This window comes from Elephas maximus, chromosome 18 (genome assembly GCF_024166365.1).
Source record: "Elephas maximus indicus isolate mEleMax1 chromosome 18, mEleMax1 primary haplotype, whole genome shotgun sequence".
Classification (NCBI taxonomy): domain Eukaryota; kingdom Metazoa; phylum Chordata; class Mammalia; order Proboscidea; family Elephantidae; genus Elephas; species Elephas maximus.
The window spans coordinates 15,607,085-15,630,355 of record NC_064836.1 but is presented as its reverse complement, the minus strand read 5'-3'; the positions used below and the strand labels follow the sequence as shown (position 1 = coordinate 15,630,355).

General features: G+C 45.1%; 1 protein-coding gene across 1 annotated transcript; it reads left to right on the top strand.

The window, feature by feature from the left end:
- The first annotated feature begins 886 nt into the window (after nt 1-886).
- On the top strand, nt 887-19,362 carry CTSE (cathepsin E). Its single transcript, XM_049858022.1, has 9 exons — nt 887-954; nt 1,990-2,146; nt 2,713-2,830; nt 4,197-4,315; nt 7,494-7,693; nt 15,199-15,321; nt 16,414-16,555; nt 16,657-16,755; nt 19,198-19,362. The coding sequence occupies exons 1-9, from the start codon at nt 887-889 to the stop codon at nt 19,360-19,362; spliced, it is 1,191 nt and encodes a 396-aa protein (XP_049713979.1).
- Nucleotides 19,363-23,271: the final 3,909 nt, after the last annotated feature.

Here is a 23,271-nt window from a genome sequence, read left to right as displayed (position 1 = left end):
TCCCTGGTTTGAACTGTTTCTAACCGCCAATAAATCTCTTTGCTTTTATTTTAACCGAGTATGCTTTTTTACTCTTTGACAATGCGGAGGGGCTCCACATTCTGGATATCTAAGCACTGAGCTCTGCCCACTCCTGACCCTGTCCTGAGTTCCACCTCGTACGTGAGGACTCTGCTGTCCTTTGGCAACTGAACCAGACCCAGTCCCCACCATATTCTTCTCCCTCCTTCCAGCCCCAGCTCCGTCAAGTCCTTGGAATCCGAAAAACTGTTCCACGAATCCACAGCCAGATCTTTCCATTTCAGGGGTTTCGTGGAGTGAGGGGAGGGATAAACTGCTCTTGGGGTACCGGAGAGAATAGGAAAAATGGAAAAAGCAAGCCGGTTATTATTTTGAGTTAGAATCCTGCCACACATATGACAATCCAGCTTCCACCCCTCCTGAGTCTCCAGCCAGGCCACTGGTGGTAACAACCTGGTAGGGTGGTTCCCCAGTGCCTAGGGACATGATGCTCTCAATTAATTAAAAATACAAAGTTTCTTGGGGTCAGGAGAGGATTCCAAAGCCCTGGGAGAAGCGAGCCTTGAACAACCATCTTACTCTCAGGGGGGACAGAGAACCTCAACTTCAAACCCGAGATTTATACTCTCCTTGCGGGAGAGAAGGAACGGAGGGATGCAGGGGGAACACCCCGCTATGCGTGCTGTGTTTGCTATGGGCATGGCTATTGACTCCAGGGGCCTTATCATTGGGCCCTCAGGCTGTGCTGGGCAGGGTAGGTCAGAGAGGAAAGGAAATTCTATTCCCACTGCCCTGTGAGAGAGAAGAAAGGAGGAAGCAAGCAAGGACACGACGGAGTGAGGGAGAAGCCGCAGGTGGGCCCACAATGAAAACTCTTGTTCTTTTGCTGCTGGTGCTCCTGGATCTGGGACAGGCCCAAGGATCACTTCATAGGTGAGGTCTTCTTCAGTACCCTGTTCAACTGGGGCAGCTCCCACATGCCTTCCCAAGTTCAGGGCTACCCTGGAAGGAGAAAGCTGGTTGGGAAATTAGAAGGAATTGAGGGCTTGCATGAATCCATAGAAAAAGTTCAGCAAGGCTTATCTATGGCCTTAATCATTAGTCCATGAAAATTCACCCCTTTGCCCACATCTCTAATGGAGGTGCCTGTTCAAGCACCCCAGAGCCTCTCATTTTGATAAAGAGCAGGAACCCACAGTTGTGGTTTGTGGCTCAAAACACCCAAGTACTTCTCAAAGGGACTTACCAGTCCTGTCCTCAAGAGTTTTTCTGTCCCTTTAAATCAAAGCTAGTTGGCCAGCCTTCACGGGGGTTCACGTAAAACTACACAGCACCCCACATCCCCCATTGTCTTTGTTGTTGGTGGTGGTGGTGGTTGCTGGTGAGTCAATTCCAACTCATGGCACCCCATGTGTTACAGAGTAGAACTACTCTGCTCCAGAGGGTTTTCTTGGCTGTAATTTTAACAAAAGGTGGTCCCTGGATAGCATAAGCAGTTAAGCACTCTACTAATAGTAAAAGGTTGGTGGTGCCTCGGGAGACAGGTCTGGTGATCTACTTCTGAAAGGTCACAACCTTGAAAATCCTGTGGAGCAGAGCAGTTCTACTCTGCACACATGGGGTCGCTGTGAGTCAGAATTAAATCAACAACCACCACCAACAACAACAATCTTAACAGAAGCAGTTCACTAGATACTGCTGGGTGAGTTCAAACGAGCAACCTTTAGGTTAGCAGTTGAGCACAAACCATTTGCCCCAGTGTCCTAGAATATCTTAAAGAGCCTGTCTCCAGGAGGGAAGCCCATTCCAGCTCTAAGATTCTGAGAGTCTATGAGCTTGGCATGCTGCCTTCCAGATCTCCTGTATAATTTTCTAGTTTTTAACCTATAGGAAAGCGGGGCTGGAAAAGAGGAGGGGTGACAAAGGAGGCAGAAGTGCCTCCCCTCTTCACATGGCCTTTGTCCTCAGGGTGCCCCTCAGGCGACACAAGTCCCTCAGGAAGAAGCTAAGGGAACGAGGCCAACTCTCTGAGTTCTGGAAATCCCAGAATTTGGACATGATCCAGTTCACTGAGACCTGCACAAGGGACCAGAGTGCCAACGAGCCCCTCATCAACTACTTTGACGTGAGGACCCAGGGGCAGGGGCTGGGGAGTAGCAGGGGGAGGGAAGGAAGGCTCAGCCTCACGGCATGGGCAATGTCAGGATAGCAGACATCCCCTGGGTCCTATGCACTCTATCATGACTTGGCTGAGCAGGACTTGCCCCAAATGAGTAGAGTTCTCCGCAGGAGAAAAGGAATAAAAAGGGCAAACATCTCAAACTGAAGGACCCTGCTTTAACTTTCAACTGGGAAATTACTAGCTGCTTGTATTTAGAAAAAATACTTAACCTCTCCCAGTCCCAGTTCCTTGATCTGTAAAATGGAGGTGTCACTGCCTCCTCCACCTTATTTACAATGCTATTATGAGGATCAGGATAATGTAAGTAAGAGCAGAAGTTGCGGGGACCAGGATTTGACTTCTTCCTATGTGGCCCTTCCTTTGCTCCTTTTGCCTTTTATTTCCCAGCTTCCCCACTTCCCAGGCTCTGCAAGATCTAGTCTGTGACATCCCAGGCTCTAGCCCCCAGGTGTTCCTCCATTGCCCCACCCACCACTCACACCCTTCTCCCTTCTCTCACTTTCCTGCAGACAGAATACTTTGGCGCTATCTCCATCGGCTCCCCATCACAGAACTTCACCGTCATCTTTGACACAGGCTCCTCCAATCTCTGGGTTCCCTCTGTATACTGCACCAGCCAGGCCTGCCGTAAGGGAAACCAGGAGCCCCTTCAGGGAGTGAATGGGGCCAGTTCTGGGAGGACAGGGGCTTGGGTTCCAGGAACTGGTCATCCCTGCCACATCAGTTTCCCCTCTCCATCCTGAGTCTGCCCCGAAACTGCCTAAAGCAGAAACATTTCAGGATCAGCGATGAGCTAAAATATGGGTGTTCTCCCAGCCAGCAACTTTCATACTGATCAGAATTAATAGGGGGAAACTCAGCCGCTGAAAATAGAAGTCTATGAATACATGATGACTCACTCCCTTTGAAACATCCAAAAGAATAAAGGGGAAAGTTCCATTCAATTGGCTATTTCTGGGTAAGCAGGGGGGTTAGATTCTAGTGCAGACTGTTGACCTGCCTCAAGGAGGCTTGTGGCCTACCTCCCAGTACACCAGAGGTGGGGCTGGTGGGGCAGAAGTACAAAGCCTCACAAGGGGGTAGGTGGGTCCCTTTGGCCAGAGTAACTCAGGGGTCTTGGTGAGGACTGGAAAAGGAAGGGCTAAGGAAAGAGTTCTTGGTGTGTGCGGGACAGGTTCCAGAGGCAGATGTCTCAGGAAACCCCAAAGCTAGGAGTCCATGGGACAGCAGTTGGGAGCAATTTCCTGGAATGGCCATTGTTTTTTCCTGAGTTCCTTTTGAAGGCTGACCCACATTGGCTGGCAGACAATACTGCTGGCCCCTGATAAAGGGTGCTTATCTCAGCGTGCCTGAGGAGGTCATGTGGGCAATTGTGCCTGCCCAGGCACAGCTGTTTGATCCCCACCTGTGACTAGAGGCTGTCTTAGTTTCTTAGTGCTGCTGTACCAGAAACAACACAAGCAAGTGGCTTTAAACAACTGAAGTTTATTTTCTCACAAGTCAGGAAGCTAGGAGTCTGAATATAGAGAAGATTCTCTCTCTGTTGGCTCTGGGGGAAGATCCTTGTCTCTTTCAACTTCTGTAGCCCTGGCGCTCCCTGGTGATCTTCACGTGGCATCTGTCTTCCCTGGTGTGTGCTCCCTTCTGTGTCTAATCTTCTCTTTTTATAACTCAGACATGATTAGGTTTAGGATGCTCCCTAAGCTAGAATGGCCTCATTAACACAACAAAGGAAACCCTATTCCCAAATGGGATCGCATCCACAGGTATAGAGGATAGGATTCTAGCACTTACTTTTGGGGGGACACAATTCAATCCGTAACATAATGTACTAGTCCACTAGGGAGGGCCATGCCAGGCCTTTCTAGAGTCCCCCACTCAATATTGGGAGTTGAAGAAAGAGACTCTGCATCTGTGGGGCTGAGTGGCATTGGGGCAGGGGTGAAGGCAGTGACTTGATGGCCTAGGTAAAAGCAGCACCCTTGTTTTCCAGAAACCCACCCCAGGTTCTACCCTTCCCAGTCCAGCACATACAGCAGCCTTGGGAGTCCTTTCTCCATTTCTTATGGGACTGGGAGCTTGTCTGGAATCATCGGAACCGACCAAGTCTCTGTGAGTGCAATTCCTTCATCTTCTCTCACTTGGTCGGAAACTGGGGAGTCAGACCACTGCTCAGAGCACTGAGGGCAGCCTTTTCAGGTGTGCCACAAGAAGAGGAAGAAATGGAAAAAGTAACGTTTAGGGGCGGGGCTTGCTTTTAGGGAACTGGAGGCCTGGTCGGGCCGGGGGAGCAGCATTTCCAGCCTAAGACTACAGCAGTCTGTCAATCTGCTCAGTACCTGGGACCCTAGAAAGGTAGCTCAGAGGGATCCCTCAGGGAAATAGGGCATAGGACAGAAAGCCAGGTGGCAGGGCTCACAGCTGGATCTCCAGTTCCAGGAGCATTGAGGGGATAAGACCAGGCCTCCATCTTGAAGGATGAAGAAGTTCAAGCCAGGAGTCAAGGTGGGCACTTACATGGTGCAAGGTGGGAGCCAAGGCCCCGATCAGCACTGAACTTTGTGCTGAGTCGTGAGCTGCTCCGTAAACTCCCTCTGACCAAAGGTTCTACAGATCCCAGAACTACAAGAGTTAAATAAACACGGGGACAAAACCAGGAGAGTCCTGGTCCTGCTGAGGCACTTAAGCCAGGTCTGCAGCCAGCAGCACAGGCCTAGGCCTTTGAAGAAAGAGACTGACCCACTCCTGAAGAGCATTGCTCCAGTTCTGGGGTGTTCTGGAGACCAGCAGGTCCAGCCTTCCCCAACATCCCATCAAAGTGAGTGGGGGTAGGATATATTATCAGTGAAAAGAATGCCAGGAACAGAACAACACTGAGTAAAAAAATCACATAAGGATAAAACAATATATTATTTTCTACTGAAACATAGGTAATATGTACAAATAACGTTTTAGAAGGGTACATCCCAAGCTGATCATTATAATTACCTCTGGGAAGCAGGAGAGGGACAGAAAAGGCCTGGAAAGGGGAATGGTAGCCTTTAGCTTGTGGCTCATCTGCTGGCTCACCTGGTTGGTGTGGGCAGCAAGGCCCCAGCTTCGCCAGCTCCAGCTGATTCTTCCTGTAGTCTTCCTGACTTCTGGGCAAGGTATCTGTTTAGCTCTGGGACAAGCAGTACCACCTTCTGCTGCAAGACACCCCCATCATTGAGGCTGAAGGCTTAGGAACGCTAAGAAAACAAATGTGGCTTCCAGTCTACCCTCAACCTTACAGGCTCATATTTACCAGTCTCTGTCCTACTTAACATCTGTCTTCACTTTCTGACTGCCAAAACTGTAGACTTCAGGTTACAGCACCAGAACAGAAACAATAATCTCAAGTATACTGTTTAGTACCTACAAAGGCATATAATCAAATACCTATAATATATTCTTTTTTATATTTAGCTCTTAAGGGTTCTGCTTCTCTTATCAAATCCTGACTTACAGAGATAATGAAGGGATGACATTCCAAAATTTGTGGGGTGCAGCTAATGCAGTCTTTAAAGGGGCAATTATAGCCTGAAATGCATATACTAGAAATTAGTAATTTATGTGGATGGAAAATTTCAGGGATTTGCATTTCCCTTCACCTTTTAGCTGTCATTTTTGTTCCTCAGAAGTCCCTGGATGGCACAAATGGTTAAATGCTCACCTACTAACCAAAAGTTTGGTGGTTAAATCTACCCAGAGTGCCACAGAAGAAAGGCCTGGTGATCTACCAAAAAAAAATCAGTCTCTGAAAATCTTTGGAGCACATTTCCACCCCAACACACATGGGCAAAAGTTTTTAAAACAATCACAAAAACTACTAATCATAAGGCAAAAAAATTGCTAGTTGACTATGTTACAATTCAGATCTTCATTAAGAGAGTAAAATACCAGTCAGAGCCTGGAAGAAGGTATTTGTAATGCATATAGGTAGAGCGGAAACCCTGGTGGCATAGTGATTAAGTGCCACGGCTGCTAACCAAAGGGTCGGCAGTTCAAATCCGCCAGGTGCTCCTTGGAAACTCTATGGGGCAGTTCTACTCTGCCCTATGGGGTCACTATGAGTCGGAATGGACTCGATGGCACTGGGTGTGGTTTTTTGTTTTTTTTTTTTATAGGTGGAGCAGTGGTTAAGAGCTACAGCTGCTAACCAAAATGTCAGCAGTTCATACCCTCTAGCTGCTCCTTGGAAACCCTATGGGATAGTTCTACTCTGTCCTATAGGGTCGCTATGAGTTGGAACTAACTCGATGGCAACGAATTTGGTTTTTTTGGTATATCCAACTTGATTCCGGAGTATATAAAGAACTTTTACAAATCAATAAGAGAATATCCAAATGTCCATTTTCATTAGTTATCAGGATATACAAATTAAAACCACAGTATAACCCACTACATATTCACCAGAATGAATAAAATGGAAAAGATAGGTAATACCAACTGTTAGTAAGGATGTGGAACAACTAGAACTCTCAAAACATTGGGATTGGAAGCGTCAATTGGTACAATAAGCTGGGAAAACTGTTTGGCAGTATTTACTCAAGCTAAACACTTGCATGCGTATTTACTCAAGCTAAACACTATGATCTAGCAATTTCGGTCCTGGGTATACATCTAACAGGAATATGCACACTATGTTCACCAAAAAAAAAATGTACAAGCAACACTTAGCAGTAGTTAAATCAGGAAACAGCCCAAATATCCAACAATGATAGAATAGATAATTAAATGGTGGTAGATCAGACCGTGGAATACCAATAATAATAAATAAATTGCAATAGCAGAGCAAGCAGTAAGAATAATGGTGAATGAAAGAAACCAGATACAGAAGGCTTCATTCTGTATTATTCCATTTATACAAAATTCAAAAATAGGCAAAACTAATATATGCCCTTAGAAGTCAGGGGACTGGGTACTCTTGAGAAGGGGTGCAATGACTGGAAGGGTGCCGGAAAGCCTTTTGGGTTTTGTAATGTGCTATTTCTTGACTTGTGAGCTGGTTACATACGTGTGTATGGTTTGTGAACATCCATTGAACTGCACACTTAGGCTTTCTGTGTGTCTATTATACTTCAATTAATAAGTTTACATTTTCTAAAAATAGTACAGTGGGTGGGAATATGGCCAAAATCTTTGTGCTCATTTAATCCAGGAAAAATGGAAAGGGGCAAGAATAAGCTTTAGGGCAGAAGAATCCAGGAGCCCTAGACTCTTTCCCAGAGATTTCGCTCTGTAATTCTCCATGGCTTTCTCCCGTCAGGTGGAAGGACTGACGGTGATCAACCAGCAGTTTGGAGAGAGTGTCAAGGAGCCAGGCCAGACCTTCGTGGACTCAGCATTTGATGGAATTCTTGGCCTGGGATATCCCTCCTTGGCTGTTGGAGGAGTGACCCCAGTGTTTGACAACATGATGGCCCAGAACTTGGTGGATCTACCGATGTTTTCTGTCTACATGAGCAGGTAAGGCCTGTCAAGCCCACTAGATCACAGTCGGTTATTGCTTCAGGGAGGCAACATGGTGCAGCTGAAAGAGCACTGATCTTAGCAGCCATAGGACCTGGGATGGAGCTCTCACTTGGCCTTTCATTGTTTGACAACCTCCCTGAATGTTGAGGAAATGGGGGGTTTACCTATTAGAGTTGGTGTGAAAAGCACTTTGTAAACTGTACAACGCTGAGCTAATTTAAGGATTTCTGGGATTGGCCATTCATTTCTTCAATCAACAAATACTTATTAAGCTCCTATGTTGTGCCAAACACCATCCTAGCTAGGCACTGGGAATATAAGAAAATAAGAGGGATATAGTCACTGCCTTCAAGAAGCTTAATTCCAAGGGAGAGAAGCAGAAAAAAATTAAAGGTAAGATAACAATAAAATAATTATATGTATGTTTTATGACAACAAAGTGAAGAGACAACCCATGGAAGGAGAGAACATATTTAGGAGCCTTATATCTAAAAAGGGTTTAATAGTCAGAATATATAAAGAACTCCTGCAACTCAACACAACCCAACAACCCAATCCAAAAATGGGTAAAGGCCTTAAACTGACATTTCACCAAAGAAGACATTAAATGACTAATTTCTTTTATAAGGATCAGCACAGCAGAGGTCAAAGATGTCCAAATGGCCAAGTTTTCCAAGCTGCTCTACCATTCCAACATCTCTAATATCAACTACTCCCTCTCCCCTCAAGACTCTCCCTCCTATCTTTGGGTTCCCTAATTCACTGCAACATCTCACAGAACTATATAAAGGAAATGGCTCACATGGTTGTGGAGGCTGGCAAGTCCCAAATTCATGGGTCAGGCGTAGGCTTCTCTCAACCCACGTGGCTGCAAGACCTAACGAACCCAAACCAGCAGTTCAGACCACAGGCTGCTGGCTCACAAGGCTGTAGAACCTGGAGAATCATGTCACACGATAGGCCGCAGGCTCAAGGGGCTGTGGTGGCCAGTGAATCCCAGAATCAGCAGGTCAGATAACAAGCCTCTGGCTTGAGTCCCAAGAACCGGAGGTCAATTGATCAGAGGACACAGGATTCAGATGCAGAGAGAGAGTGCCCTGCCAGGTCATCCACACATACACCTTAAACGCAGGCCACACCCTAGGGAAGGGCATAAATTGAGTAAGGGTGGGACTTGAGCCATGCCCTCCTGCAAGGCTATATCCCACGACTCACCCCACATCAATCCGGGCTCATCAACATGCAGAGGTCAGGATCCACAACACATAAAATGGAGGATAACCATACAATATTGGGAATCATGGCCTAGCAAAGTTGACAAATAACCCCAGCCACAACAGGTTCCATATACATTATTTGCATAATCCCACTCAAGTTATTGTGTGTGAGTCACAAAACCCATGGCTAGAAGAGCCACATTTAGCAATTCATTACACCACAGGCATACAAGACAAAGCGGGGGGGGGAATGTAGAACAAAATTCAAATTCACAAAAAAAGACCAGACTTATTGGTCTGACCGAGACTGGAGGAACCCCTGAAACTATGGCCCCTGGACACCCTTTTATCTCGGAACTAAAGTCATTCCCAAAGTCCACCTGTTAGCCAAAGACTAGACAGACCTATATAAAACAAAAAATAACATATGTGAGGAGCGTGCTTCTTGGTTCAATCAAGCATACTAGACCAAATGGGCAACATCTGTCCAAAAGCAAACGAGAAAAGGCAGGAAGAGACAGGAAAACTGGATGAATGGACACAGGGGTCCTGGGGTGTATAAGGAAAGAGGGAGAGTGCTGATACTTTGCAGGGATTGCAATCAATATCACAAAAAAAAACTGTGTATAAATTTTTGAATAAGAAACTAATTTGTGCTGTGAACTTTCACCTGAAGCACAATAAAATATATATATATATATATAAAGAAGACATACAAATATCCAGCAAACACGTGAAAAGATGCTCAACATCTTTAGTCATTGGAGAGATGCAAATCAAAACCACAATGAGATTCCATTTCACCCCAACTAAAACTGTCGCCATCAAGTCAATTCTGACCCGTGGTGACTCCATGTGTGTCAGAGTAGAACTGTGCTTCATAGAGTTTTCAATGGCTGATATTTTTCCTTCACCAATGGTAACAAATGTCTACTATCTAGAAAGTGATTCCCTTCTCCTGCTCCCTCTCATCCCTGGTAACCACCAAAGAATGTTGCTCTCTGTGTGTATATCTATCCTTGACTTTTTCTATCAATAGCTGATTTTTTGGAAGTAGATCACCAGGCCTTTCTTCCGAGGTGCCTCTGGATGGGCTCCAATCTCCAACATTTTGGTTATCAGGCAAATGGATTAACTGTTTGCACACAGGGACTCCTCACCCCTACGAGGATGGCTATTATCAGAAAACTGAAAACGACAAGTGTGGATAAAAAAACTATAGTACATAAACGCAATGGAGTATTACGGAATGATAAAGAACAATGACGAACCTGTGAAGCATCTCATAACATGAATGAATCTGGAGGGCATTATACTGCCTAAAATAAGTCAATCACAAAAGGACAAATATTGTATGAGACCACTACAGCAAAAAGTCATGAAAAGTTTATACACAAAAAGAAACGATCTTTGATGGTTATGAGGGAGGGGCGGGGTAGCGATGGAAAAACACTAAATAGACAATAGATAAGTGGTAACTTTGGTGAAGGGTAAGACGGTGCACAATACTGGGGAAGCCAGCACAGCTTGCACAAGGCAAGGTCAGGGAAGCTCCACAGACACATTCAAACTCCCTGAGGGACCAAATTGCTAGGCTGAGGGCTATAGGGACCATGGTTTTGGGGGAACATCTAGCTCAACTGGCATAACATAGTTTATAAGAAAATGCTCTATATTCTACTTTAGTGAGTAGCGCCTGCGTTCTTAAAAGCCTGTGAGCGGCCATCTAGGATACTCCAATGGTCTCATCCCTTCGGCAGCAAGGGAGAATGAAGAAAACTAAAGCTACAAGGAAAAGATTAGTCCAAAGGACTAATAACCACATCTACCACGGCCTCCACGAGACTGAGTCCAGTACAACTAGATGGTGCCCAGCTACCACCATTGACTGCTCTGACAGGGATCATAATAGAGGGTCCCAGACAGAGCTAGAAAACAATGTAGAACAAAATTCTAACTCACAAAAAAGACCAGACTTACTGACCTGACAGAGACTGGAGAAACCCCAAGAGTATGGCCCCTGGACACCCTCTTAGCTCAGTAATGAAGTCACTCCTGACTTTCACCCTTCAGCCAAAGATTAGACAGGCCCATAAAACAAAATGAAACCAAATAGGCACAACAGCCCAGGGGCAAGAAGTACAAGGCAGGAGGGGACAGGAAAGCTGGTAATAGGGAGCACAAGGTAGAGAAGGGAGTGTTGATATGTCGTGGGGTTGTTAACCAATGTCATAAAAGAATATGTGTACTAACTGTTCAATGAGAAACTAGTTTGTTCTATAAACTTTCATCTAAAATAAATTAAAAAAAAAAGTGTTAGCAAGGAGGTGGAGAAACTGGAATCCTCATCCATTTTTTATGGGAAAGTAAAATGGTGCAGATGCTGTGGCAAACAGCTTGATGGTTCCTCAAAAAGTTAAACATAGAATTACCATATGACTCAGCAATTCCACTCTTAGGTATATACCCAAAAGACTTGAAAGCAGGGACTCAAATAGATACTTGTACAAAGATATTCATTAGAGCACTATTCACAATAGCCAAAAGGTAGAAACAACCCAAAAAGGGGAAGGATCAGTAGTTGGAAAATATGGCCTTGGTGATAGAAACAACTCCAGAAATTGCATAATAGAATTTCACAAGATCAACAACTTATTCACTGGAAATACCTTTTTTCAATAACATAAACAGTGACTATACATGTGGGCTTCACCATATGGAATAAAAAGGAATCAAATCAACTACATTTCTGCAAAGAGTGAATGGAGAAGCTCAGAATCATCAGTCAGAACAAGGCCAGGGACCAACTGCAGAGCAGACCATCAATTGCTCATATGCAAGTTCAAGTTGAAGCTGAAAAAAATTAAAAACAAGTCCACAAGAGCCAAAGTATAACCTTGAGTATATCCCACCTGAATTTAGAGACCATCTCAAGAATAGATTTGACACATCAAACTCTAATGCCTGAAGACTAGGCAAGTTGTGGGATGACATCAAAGACATCATACATGAAGAAAGCAAAAGGTCATTAAAAAGACAGGAAAAAAAAAAAACAAAATGGATGTCAGAAGAGACTCTGAAACTTGCTCTTGAAAGTTAAGTAGCTAAAGCAAAAAGAAGAAATGATGAAGTAAAAGAGCTGAACAGAAGATTTCAAAGAATAACTCAAAAAGACAAGGTAAAGTATTATAATGAAATATGCGAAGACTTGGAATTGGTTCAAAAGGGAAGAACACGGTATTTCTCAAGCTGAAAGAACTGAAGAAAAAAATTCAAGCCTCAAGGGAAAATATTGAATGACACAGGAAGCATCAAAAGAAGAAGGAAGGAATACACAGAGTCACTGTATCAAAAAGAACTGGTCAGCCTTCAGTGATTTCAGGAGGTAGCATATGATCAAGAACCAATGGTATTGAAGGAAGAAGTCCAAGCAGCACTGACCGTGTTGGCGAAAAACAAGTCTCCAGGAACTGAGGGAATACCAACTGAGATGTTTCTACAAATGGATGCAATGCTGGAAGCGCTCACTCGTCTACGCCAAGAAATTTGGAAGACAGCTACCTGGTCAATTGACTGAAAATGATCCTTATACTTGCCCATTTCAAAGAAAGGTGATCCAACAGAATGCGGAAATTATCAAACAATATCATTAATAGCACACATATGTAAAACTTTCCTGAAGACAATTCGAAAGTAGTTGCAGCAGTACATCAACAGGGAACTGCTGGAAGTTCAAGCTGGATTCAGAAGAGGATGTAGAATGAGGGAGATCGTTGCGGACGTCAGATGGCTCTTGGCTGAATGAAGAGAATACCAGAAAGATGTTTACCTGTGTTTTATTGACTATGCAAAGCATTCGACTGTATGGATCATAACGAATTATGAATAACATTGGGAAGAATGGGAATTCCAGAACACTTAATTGTGCTCATGAGGAACTTGTACATAGACCAAGAGGCAGTTGTTGGAACTGAGCAAGGGCATACTGCATGGTTTAAAATCAAGAACGGCGTGTGACAGGGTTGTATCCTTTCACCATACTTACTCAATCTGTATGCTGAGAAAATAATCTGAAAAGCTGGACTATATAAAGAAGAACGTGGTGTGAGGATTGGAGGAAGACTCACTAACAACCTGTGTTATGCAGATGACACAACCTTGCTTGCTGAAAGAGAAGAGGACTTGAAGTGCTTACTGATGAAGATCAAAGACCGCAGCCTTCAGTATGGATTATACCTCAACATAAAGAAAACAAAAATTCTCACAACTGAACCAATAAGCAACATCATGAGAAATGAAGAAAAGATTGAAGTTGTCAAGGATTTCATTTTACTTAGATCCACATTCAACACCTATGGAAGTAGCAGTCAAGAAATCAAATGATGTATTGCATCGGGCAAATCTGCTGCAAAAGACCTCTTTAAAGTGTTAAAAAGCAAAGATGTCACCTTGAAGACTAAGGTGCACCCGACCCAAGCCATGGTATTTTCAATTGCCTCATATGCATGCACAAAACTGAACAATGACTAAGGAAGACCAAAGAAGAACTGATGCCTTTGAATTACAGTGTTGGCAAAGAATATTGAATACACCATGGACTGCCGGAAGAATGAACACATCTGGCTGGAAGAAGTACAGCCAGAATTCTACTTAGAAACGAGGCTGGTGAGACTTCGTCTCAGGTACTTTGAACATGTTATCAGGAGCGATCAGTCCCTAGAGAAGGACACCATGCTTGGAAGAGGGTCAGTGAAAAAGAAGAAGACCTTCAGTGAGATTGACTGACGCAGTAGCTACAACAAGGGGCTCAAACATAGCAACTACTGTGAGGATGGCGCAGGACCAGGCAACGTTTCATTCTGTCGTACATAGGGTTGTTGAGTGGGAACCCACTAGACAGCGTCTAAAGACAACAACGAAGGCGGATGGGTGAAGGTGGGAAGTGGGAAGGGGTTAGTCACTGCTTAGGAAGCACTTCGTTTCTGCTAAGAGTGATGAAAACATTTGGAAATGGATCATGCTGATGGTTGTACAACGTGGTGAACATAATGTCACTGGATGGTACATGTAAGGTTGAAATGACAGGTGTCTTGTTATGTATATTTTTAGCGCCTTTTAGTTGGAAAAGGTCATGAGGCTCACCTGCTTCTGGGCATTCTTGCCTGGAGCCTGGGCGTGTCATCCTATTGACCTTCCTTACCTTTTTCAGAAACTTCACCATCAGACCAGTGTAAAATCATTTCCCTTGTTCATATGGACTGTCTTGCATTCCTTCTGTCAAACTGTACTTCTCTAGTGTGGCTGTGACTAGAACCACTCCTGGGTAGAACGTAAGCATGAGGGAGGAGGGAAGGCAGGTTGTCCAGACACCTGTACTTCCCCATTTCATAGCTCCCTGCTCCCGTTTAGCCTGGGAAGAAGTAAGTAGTGGTGAGAAATAGCTAGGGCTTTGCACTCAGACAGACCTGGATTTAAATCCTACAACTTAGTTTACTTATCTCTCTGATCCTCAGTTTCCTCCGATGGATATTGAGCAGATGTGGAAATTTAATAAGACTAAATAAAAAAGAAAAAAATTTTTTTTTCTTTAAGACTAAGACTTTTTTTTTTTTTTCTAAGACTAGGTAGGTAAAATTCCTAGCACAGTGCTTTGCACAAAATCGATCAACTCAATTCGTTTACCACACAGAGATCTAGTTTCTTTCCTCTTTACTTCTCTGTCTTGCAGCACCCTAAATTGTGTGTTTCTGATCTGTCTTCTGTCCTATCTCCCCAGGAACTTGCTAGATACTGGGACATAATCTTAGAAATCAGTGTGAGCAAAAATTAATAAATATTTAAGCTCTGATAAATCATGTCTGCATTCAATTTAGTTTCTTTGCCTTAACAAAAATGAGTGAGCAATATGGAAACTCCAGGCATCACGACAGCCATAGTGGGGAAGATACTTCAGGACAAGGTATCTTTTGGGCGTGTCTCAAGCCACACAGTGTGTGTACACACCTGCAATGGTCCTGGCCTTGGTTTTCATGAGCTCTGCCGAGATTTGTTGTCCCCCTCTCCCACCTCACCAGGCCTTTCATCCCAGAAACTAGAAGACGCTAACAAATTGGTGAGTGCTGTAGTTGGAATCCCTGGTCTTAGAGGCCAGGCTGAGATTTCTGCCTCTCTAGGGTACCTGGTGTGAGTGACCCCACCAAGAAGCAAAAGGTCCTAGCTGAGGCTCAACCCTGGACTTTTCCTATGGCCCCTCCTTGACAACCTGCCTTTCTTTCCACGTAGCGACCCAGCAGGTGGCATGGGAAGTGAGCTCATTTTTGGAGGCTATGACCATTCCCATTTCTCTGGGAGCCTGAATTGGGTTCCAGTCACCAAGCAAGGCTACTGGCAGATTGCGCTGGACAAGTGAGTATCCTCCATGAGGTGGCTACGGTACGAAGGAAGAATTCAGATTGAACGAACTGAATTGACCTGAATGAAACTGTTGGTTACGAGGAGAGGGTGTGACGAGCTCTCAGGGTGAGGTTAGAGGTATGAAGGGCTGAGCAAAGTGCAGCAACCAGAGCAGCAGACACCCAGTAGGCGCTCTCAGCTTCCTTCCTGCACATGCGCACCTTCAGCTTCACACAGTGCACACCAGCAAGCCCCCTACTACTTGCTGCTCATTCATTCAGCCAATATTAATTAAGCACACAAGACCAGGGCTGAGTGACAAGGGAATGCCACGGAGAACCGGACTCAGATTTTGCCCTCACGGAGCTTTTATGGAAGATGAGACATGCACACAGATCACCACCATGTAAGATCGAAGGTGCCCAGTGCTCCAAAAGAGGGGCTACCGAACTGCCCAGCAGACAGGCTTAGACAGCTTCTGTCTGAAGAACCCCACAGGGCTTCCTGGAGGCGGCAGCATTGAGACTGACCTAGACATGTATACAATACCTGGAGGTGGAGCAATTGGGCAAGACTAGATACTTGCCATATACCTAGCACTGTGCTATACAATGCAGGAATTTAGTGAAATGTTATTCAAGTGTCAGTTTACCCAAGCAAGTTCCTACAATGTGTCAGGCATGAGATAGGCACTAGGATGCAAAAATAAAAAAGCCTCAGTGCTCACTGTCTACTGCTAGTTTTTCAGACTGTAGGGATTTACCCATTCACAGGTCATGACGTCATTTTAAGGGATCATAATCTGCATTTTTTAATGAAATGATATACAATGGAAAACAATATATATTAAGGTTAAGCATTATTTCATGAAATGTTTGCTTCAGATGTGTGTGGGGAAGTGTGTGTGTCTTGGGTCAAGAAGTAAACGTATTTCTTACTATGGATCTCAGTCAAAAAACTGAGAAACACTCATCTGACAGGGGAGACCAAAATGGAAATTATTCATGGTGCTTCGATGTACCAATGGGGGCTCAGCAGAGAGTGAGAGCTGCTGGGGAGGAGGGGAGGTTTTTGGGGGGCTGACGACGCCCCCTTTTCCCTCAGCATCCAGGTAGGAGGCACCGTGATGTTCTGCTCTGAGGGCTGCCAGGCCATTGTGGACACAGGGACCTCCCTCATCACAGGCCCCTCGAACAACATCAAGCAGCTGCAAAGGGCCATCGGGGCCGAGCCTGAGAATGGAGAAGTGAGTGCCTGCCTGGGTGGAGAGGGGCTGGGAGCAAGAGAGCTAGGCCCTCTCCTGGGAGATGGGAAGCCTCTAAATGGATCCTCTGTGCTGTGTTTTAGTATGCTGTGGAGTGTGTCAACCTCAATGTCATGCCGGATGTCACCTTCACCATCAATGGAGTCTCCTACACCCTCAGTCCAACAGCCTACACTCTGCTGGTAGGAAATATTTCCTGATTCTACAAGACATATGGTCTTCCCCACATGCCTGCCACTTCCCCTCATCAAACCATCACCTGCACTCAGGCTGCAATGACCCCAACCCCCTCCCTCCTGGGCCTGCTCTGGTGTGGCTTTCCCTCTGGGAGGGATGCAGTACCTGTGGCGTAAAGACCACTGGCTGGTTCTTTCCAGTTGTGTCAAGCAGCAGAGAACTGTGGGCAAGCCACTCTCAATGAGGCTTGCTGACATTGCCATATAGGACTTCTCCACTGATCCAGTTTAATCACCTCAACCGCCAATCAAGCTAGAGAGATTATTACCCCATTCCATAGACGAGAATATTGAGACACATGGAGTTAAGTAAATGGTTCAGGGTGTGAGTTGCTTGGGCATATAAAATAAGGTTATACATCTTTTAACATTCTCCTCAAACAAGAAAATAACTTCTGTTGCAGTAGATTAACAAGTTTGGAGGGCAAGGTAAAAAAGTAGTTCCCAGTATTTCGGAAACCTGTGGTCACATCACACCACAGCTGGCCCAGATTTTCGGTATCACAGTTCTTTGGCAACATATTTAGGAGTCACCCACAGCATCAGGGTGATGGTAACAAACAGAACAGAGGCGTCAGCCCTACCCCTCACACCTTGGTTTTCATTAACCCCTTCCCGAAGCCACCCCAAACATAGACAATCCAAGTGAAAACAAAAGTTTAGCTTTAAAGCAGAGCTTCATGGCAAGTCCCCTAAGCTCCTCCAACACAGAAACTCTGAAAGTGCCACCAGAACACCATACCCAGAAATAGCCTCCCTGAGGACAAGCTGGATATCAGATGGAGCCAGGTCCATCAGTCTACACAGCCATCATCACTCCGCCATCCCACAACCACCACCTTCCCCCATGTGAGTCCTTCTCACCCCCACGCCGCCCTGCTCCCAACATGACACCACTGTCCTTGCCTGCCAGCACATCTCAGCCAAAGCGGCCCTGTTACCGGAATAAGGTTCTTGCCTCTCACTGGTCAAGAATGAGCACATAGAGTTTTCTACACGAGCAAAGCTTGATTGAAGAGGCTTGCAAGCAGAGCCGAGGAGGGCCTAAAGCAACGCATACCACCGTCTCACGAAACAAAAGACAGGCCTGAGCTTTTAAAAGTTCTTGGGTGGAAAAGATTCATATGTATTCATAGGCATAGGTGGGGATATGTTAACTAAGGTGCGCACGAAGCAGCTTTCCAAGATGGCTCTTGTCCCAGAGGCCGCTGGGATTCGTAGCAGGACTTATTATGGGGTGTTGCACCTGCGCAGTCTCTCGCTCCCCAGATTCTATTCCCTGGGTGGGCTGTAGTCCCTCACTGCCCCTGGTGGAAGGTCACACAGCAGTCACAGGTGGACATTCTCTGCATGTCCCTAGGGCTGGTTTTCTCTAGCTGCTTCTGAAAGGCAATTTTAAAGAAGTTCCCCGGCTATTTTTAGATACCCTGCCCCATTGTTCTGGGGAATGGCTTTGTTTCTGGGCCCTGGCCCATTTCTTGTTACTTTGTTTGCAGATTTTGGGGGCCCCTCTGTTCTCCGTCTTACTAAGTCTCTAGGTTCCACACTCAACCCCCTATTACCTCCCTGATAGTATACCTATCTCTCTTTTACTTGCTTCTCCCCTAAATACAGCAGTGTCTTCGCTTTTTCTCAGACAGGCACCCTCCTATCTCAGGGTCTTTGCTCCCTGTTAACCCCATCCAGGAAGGATGCTGTAATAACTTTGAACTTTTATCCCCTCCCTCCTAAGAAGCTTCCTTAGGCCCTGCGTGAATCCCCTCCCCACCAACCAACAACCTTAAATTTCAAGTGGTTGTTGAAAGAAACCACCCCTGCCTCATAGACCCTAAGTCTTTGTCAAAGAAAAAAAATGGAGGAGCGGTAAAGTCTTCTCACAGAACCGGATGCCTACTTGCCTTATACCTAAAAGGGACCACTCAAATGAATCTTCCCAGAACACCCACAGGAAAATAGCACTAACAGCCAGTTTTAGAGCAGTTTCTGTTCCTTAAAAAACAATTAAATTGAGTTTCATAGGAACTAGTGAAACCAAGATTTAAACGAAGTTCTTCTAGTGCCAATTTTTTTTGCTCATTCAACCTCACAGCAAGGCTTCAGCTTTCCCAATTGTAAAATGGGGGAGGAGTGTATAACCTATGAGCGGTTCTCAAAATTGTGGCACGTAGAAGCCCAGACTCACATGCACGAAGTTGTGCAAGCACACACTTTACTGAGTAAAGTAGGTAGGAGCACATGAAGCGTGAAGAAGAAGCAGCCAGCCAAAATTGTAAAACAGCCACCCAAGGTCATTCAGGGCTGTCAGCCACCACTACAAAGGAGTGCCTCTAGGCAGTCCTACCTCCTTCTTCATCTGTATGTCACTTACAAGGCTCTTTCCAACTCCAGGACTCCGCGGATGGAATGAACTTCTGCAGCAGTGGCTTTCAGGGCCTTGACATCCAGCCTCCAGCTGGGCCCCTCTGGATCCTGGGTGACGTCTTCATTAGACAATTTTACTCAGTCTTCGACCGTGGGAATAACCAAGTGGGGCTGGCCCCAGCAGTCCCCTAAGGAGGGGCCTGTGTCTGCTTGCCTGCCTGACACTCGTTGGCGATCCAGCCAGGCCTGTTAGGTTGGAAACCCTTCACGTCTGTCAAAAAGTCATTGTACACAGAGTATAGTTGCTCCTGAGCCACAACTTGAACTTGGATCAAACAAAACATGAGAACACACACACACACAATACACATACCCACACGCATTCACACATACACACCACATCCATCATCATCATGAGAGAATAATTAAATCGTGCACCCCTATTTTGCATTGCTTTTTGTTACCTTTGTATTACAGACATCTCCAACATACACACAAGCAGGAATTGTTAGCTGCCTTCAAGTCGGCCCCTGACTCATGGCGACCCCACGAACAATGGAACAAAATGCTGACCGGTTCTGCACGATCCCCATGATTGCTTGTGGATCAGACAACGTTCCTTTGTGAGCCACAGTGGTTTTTGCCTGATGTTTGGAAATAGATGGCCAGGTTTTCTTCCTAGTTCGTCTTTGTCTGGAAGCTCCACTGTAACCTGTTCAGCATCCTCGCAACACTTAAGCCCCAACTGATAGAAGGGTGGCGGCTGTGCATGCGGTGTGTTGGCCAGGAGCAAGCTCAGGTCTCCTGCGTGGAAGGCAAGCATTCTACCACTGAACCACCAAAGCTTCCTCAGCAGAGATCACAGGATAATGAAGTCCTGTGCACTCTCCCTAGTTTTAATAGCCCATCAATACGTGCCCAGGCCCGTTTTATTTACACTATTACCCACTCTTGTCTCCCCAGCCCCACATACACTGGGTTATTTTGAATATAATTCTGAGTATCATATCATTTTCTCCATAAATACTTCTAATTTCTTTAAACATACACTCGATATGTAAATGTTTCGTATTGTCTCATAAATGTTTGGTTGTTTTTGCTGTTGGCTTGTTGGAATCAGGATTCAAACAAGATTCACAAATTGCATTTATTCTAAAAGTCTCCTAAGCGTCTTTTAATCTATAGAGTTTACCACATTCTGAATTTTGCTGACTGAAATCCAGAGGCGTCACTTAATGTGATTCTCTGAGCCCTTATTTCCTTTGAGGATCCCTGGTGGCACAGTGGTAAAGCGCTTGGGTGCTAACCAAAAGGTCAGTGGTTCAAATCCATCAGCCACTCTACGGAAGAACGTTGTGGCAGTCTGCTTCTGTAAAGATTACAACCTTGGAAACCCCATGGGGCAGTTCCACTCTCTCCTATAGGGCAGCTATGAGTCGGAACTAACTTGACGACCCTGGATTTGATTTGATTTGATTTCCTTTAAAATGGTAGTTAGATCTAAACCTGTTGCCATCATGTCAATTCTGACTCATGGTGCCCTCATGTGTTACAGAGTAGAACTGAGCTCCGTAGGGCTTTCTTGGCTGTAATCTTTATGAAAGCAAATTTCCAGGCCTTTCTTCCGCAGTGCTGCTGGGTCGGTTCGACCTGCAAACTTTCAGTTAGCAGCCAAGGGCAAATGGTTTGTGATACCCAGGGACCTCAATGGATCTAGAGGCCTGATTTGGGGGCGAGAATATTCATAGATGGTGCTGAGTGCTATTGTATCCCATCAGGAGGCGATCATGTCTGGTCCTCTCTTGTGATGTTAAGATTGATGAGTGGGTTCCAGAGCAGTCAGCCTTATCCATCATTACCGTGTTCCCTTCAGTGTTTTACTTAATGGTTTCAGCAGCCATGAAAGACCATTACTTATATCCATTATATCATTTAAAAAAAAAAAATTGTTACCGTTGAGTCAACCCCAACTCATGGCGGCCCCATGTGTGTCAGAGCACAGCTGTGCTCCATAGGGTTGTCAATGTCTGATTTTTCAGAAGTAAATCACCAGGCCTTTCTTCCAAGGTGCCTCTGGGTAGACTCAACCCTCCAACCTTTCAGTTAGCAGCCAAGTGTGTTAAGTGTATCAACCATTTGTACCACCCAGGGACTTCCACAGTAGGACTAAAAAAAAAAACAAACCCATTGCTATCGAGTCGATTCCGGCTCATAGTAACCCTATAGGACAGAGAACTGCCCCATAAGGCTCCCAAGGAGCACCTGGTGGAGGCGAACTGCCGACCTTTTGGTTATTAGCTAAATGTTTAACATGTCAGGGGACAGAGATGGCTATAGGAAAGGAAACCTTTTCCTTCTCTGAACCGCTTTTTTCATTAGCAATGGATTTCACATGAGCACTGACAGCTCCTTCTAACATCTGCTTGGTGCTCCCCATTTATTTAACCAATCCTTTCTTAATGAGCATTAGGTTAATTTGGGGTTTAATTCAATTCAATGCAATAAATATTTCATTTGTGCCACGCACCAACCAATGCCCTGGAAAAACCGCAAGATAACCGGAACAGGCCCTGGCTGACACTTTCAGCAGCTCCTTGTTGCTGACAGTCGCTGTTCAGTCGGCTCCAACTTCCTATGACGTTATGTGTAACAGAACAAAGTGTTGGCTGGGTCCTGCAGCTCCTACTCAAACATACCAACAGTCACGAACACTCTTCACGATGTTTGGTATGTTTGAGTCCATTAGTGCGGCTACCATGTCACTCCATCTCATTCAGAGTGTCCCTTGTGTTTCCTTGGCTGTCTACTCTACCAAACAGGGTGTGCTTTTCTAACAATTGGTCTTTTCCGATGATGGGTCCAAAGAAAGGGAGTCCGAGTCTCACCATCTTGTCTTCTAAGGAGCATTCTGGTTGTATGTCTCCTGAGACTGATTTGTTCGTTCTTCTGGCAGTCCGTAGTTTATTCAATATTCTTCACCAACAACACAGTTCAAACGCATGGATTCTTCTTTTGTCTTCCATTTTCATCACCCAACTTTCAAACGCGTAAAAGATACAGGCAGTCCCTGGGTTACGAATGTTCACCTTCCGTACAGCCCGTAATTACTAACAAACCCCTATAAAGCCTATTATATTAAAAATTCAAGGTACATACAATGGCTTATCATAACAAATGGGTGCTACTTTGCAACATGCATTAAAACATCATCATTACGATTACTGTATTATTACATTAAAGATGTTTTAGTGTATCTGGAAGCATTTCTTTAACTTTTTTTATGCATAGAAAGGTATCCTACAAGCTGTATACTAAGACAAACATTTGATTAACTGATGTTAGGTACGAACCATACCTGTTTCAACTTAAAGACAGATTTAGGAACGGAACTTGTTCATAATTCAAAGAATGCCTGTAATTGAAAAAGACCACGGCTTAGGTCAGGAGCATCTTAATCATCAAAGTGACATCTTCGCTTTTTGAAACTTTAAAGAGGTCTTTTGTAGCAGATTTGCCCAACCCAAAATGCCATTCAACCTCCTGCCTGCTGCTTCCATGGATGTGGATTGTTGATCCAAGTAAAATGAAATCCTTGACAACTTCAGTCTTTTCTCCATTTATCGTGATGTTGTTTATCAGTTGAGCATTAAGGGTCATAAAAAACACACAGGATTAAAGTCAGATGACCTAGATTAACATCCGTGGCTCTGCCCCCATCATCAGGTGACCCGGGGAAGATTATTCCTGGCTCTGAGACGCCCACCTCATTGGGAAAGGCCAATGAGCTCAGCTGGGTGGAAGCACTGGTTCATGATGTTAGCTTCCCTTCCCCTTTGCACAGCATGGTCAAAGTTGACAGATAACAAAACAGCCTGGTAGAAACTATCAAAGCAATACAGGAGAGCAGTTAAAAACATAGGCTCTGGATCAGACAGCCCTGGGCTTGTTCTGGGCACAACCTCTCACCAGCTGGGGGACCTCTGCATCGCAGTGCCCCCACCTGTAAAGTGGAGATAATAACAGTAACTACCCAGTGGGGTTATTGTGAGGAGTCAATGACATAACGCATGTGTGGAAACACTTAACTAGTTTACCCGTCTG

What these genes read in the sequence shown, in the direction of transcription:
- CTSE (XM_049858022.1), top strand. Translation starts at nt 887, where the DNA reads ATGAAAACTCTTGTTCTTTTGCTGCTGGTGCTCCTGGATCTGGGACAG. An exon ending in GCCCAAGGATCACTTCATAG is followed by an intron (nt 955 to 1,989) that starts GTGAGGTCTTCT and finishes CTTTGTCCTCAG; the next exon opens with GGTGCCCCTCAGGCGACACA. An exon ending in TTTTCTGTCTACATGAGCAG is followed by an intron (nt 7,694 to 15,198) that starts GTAAGGCCTGTC and finishes CTTTCCACGTAG; the next exon opens with CGACCCAGCAGGTGGCATGG.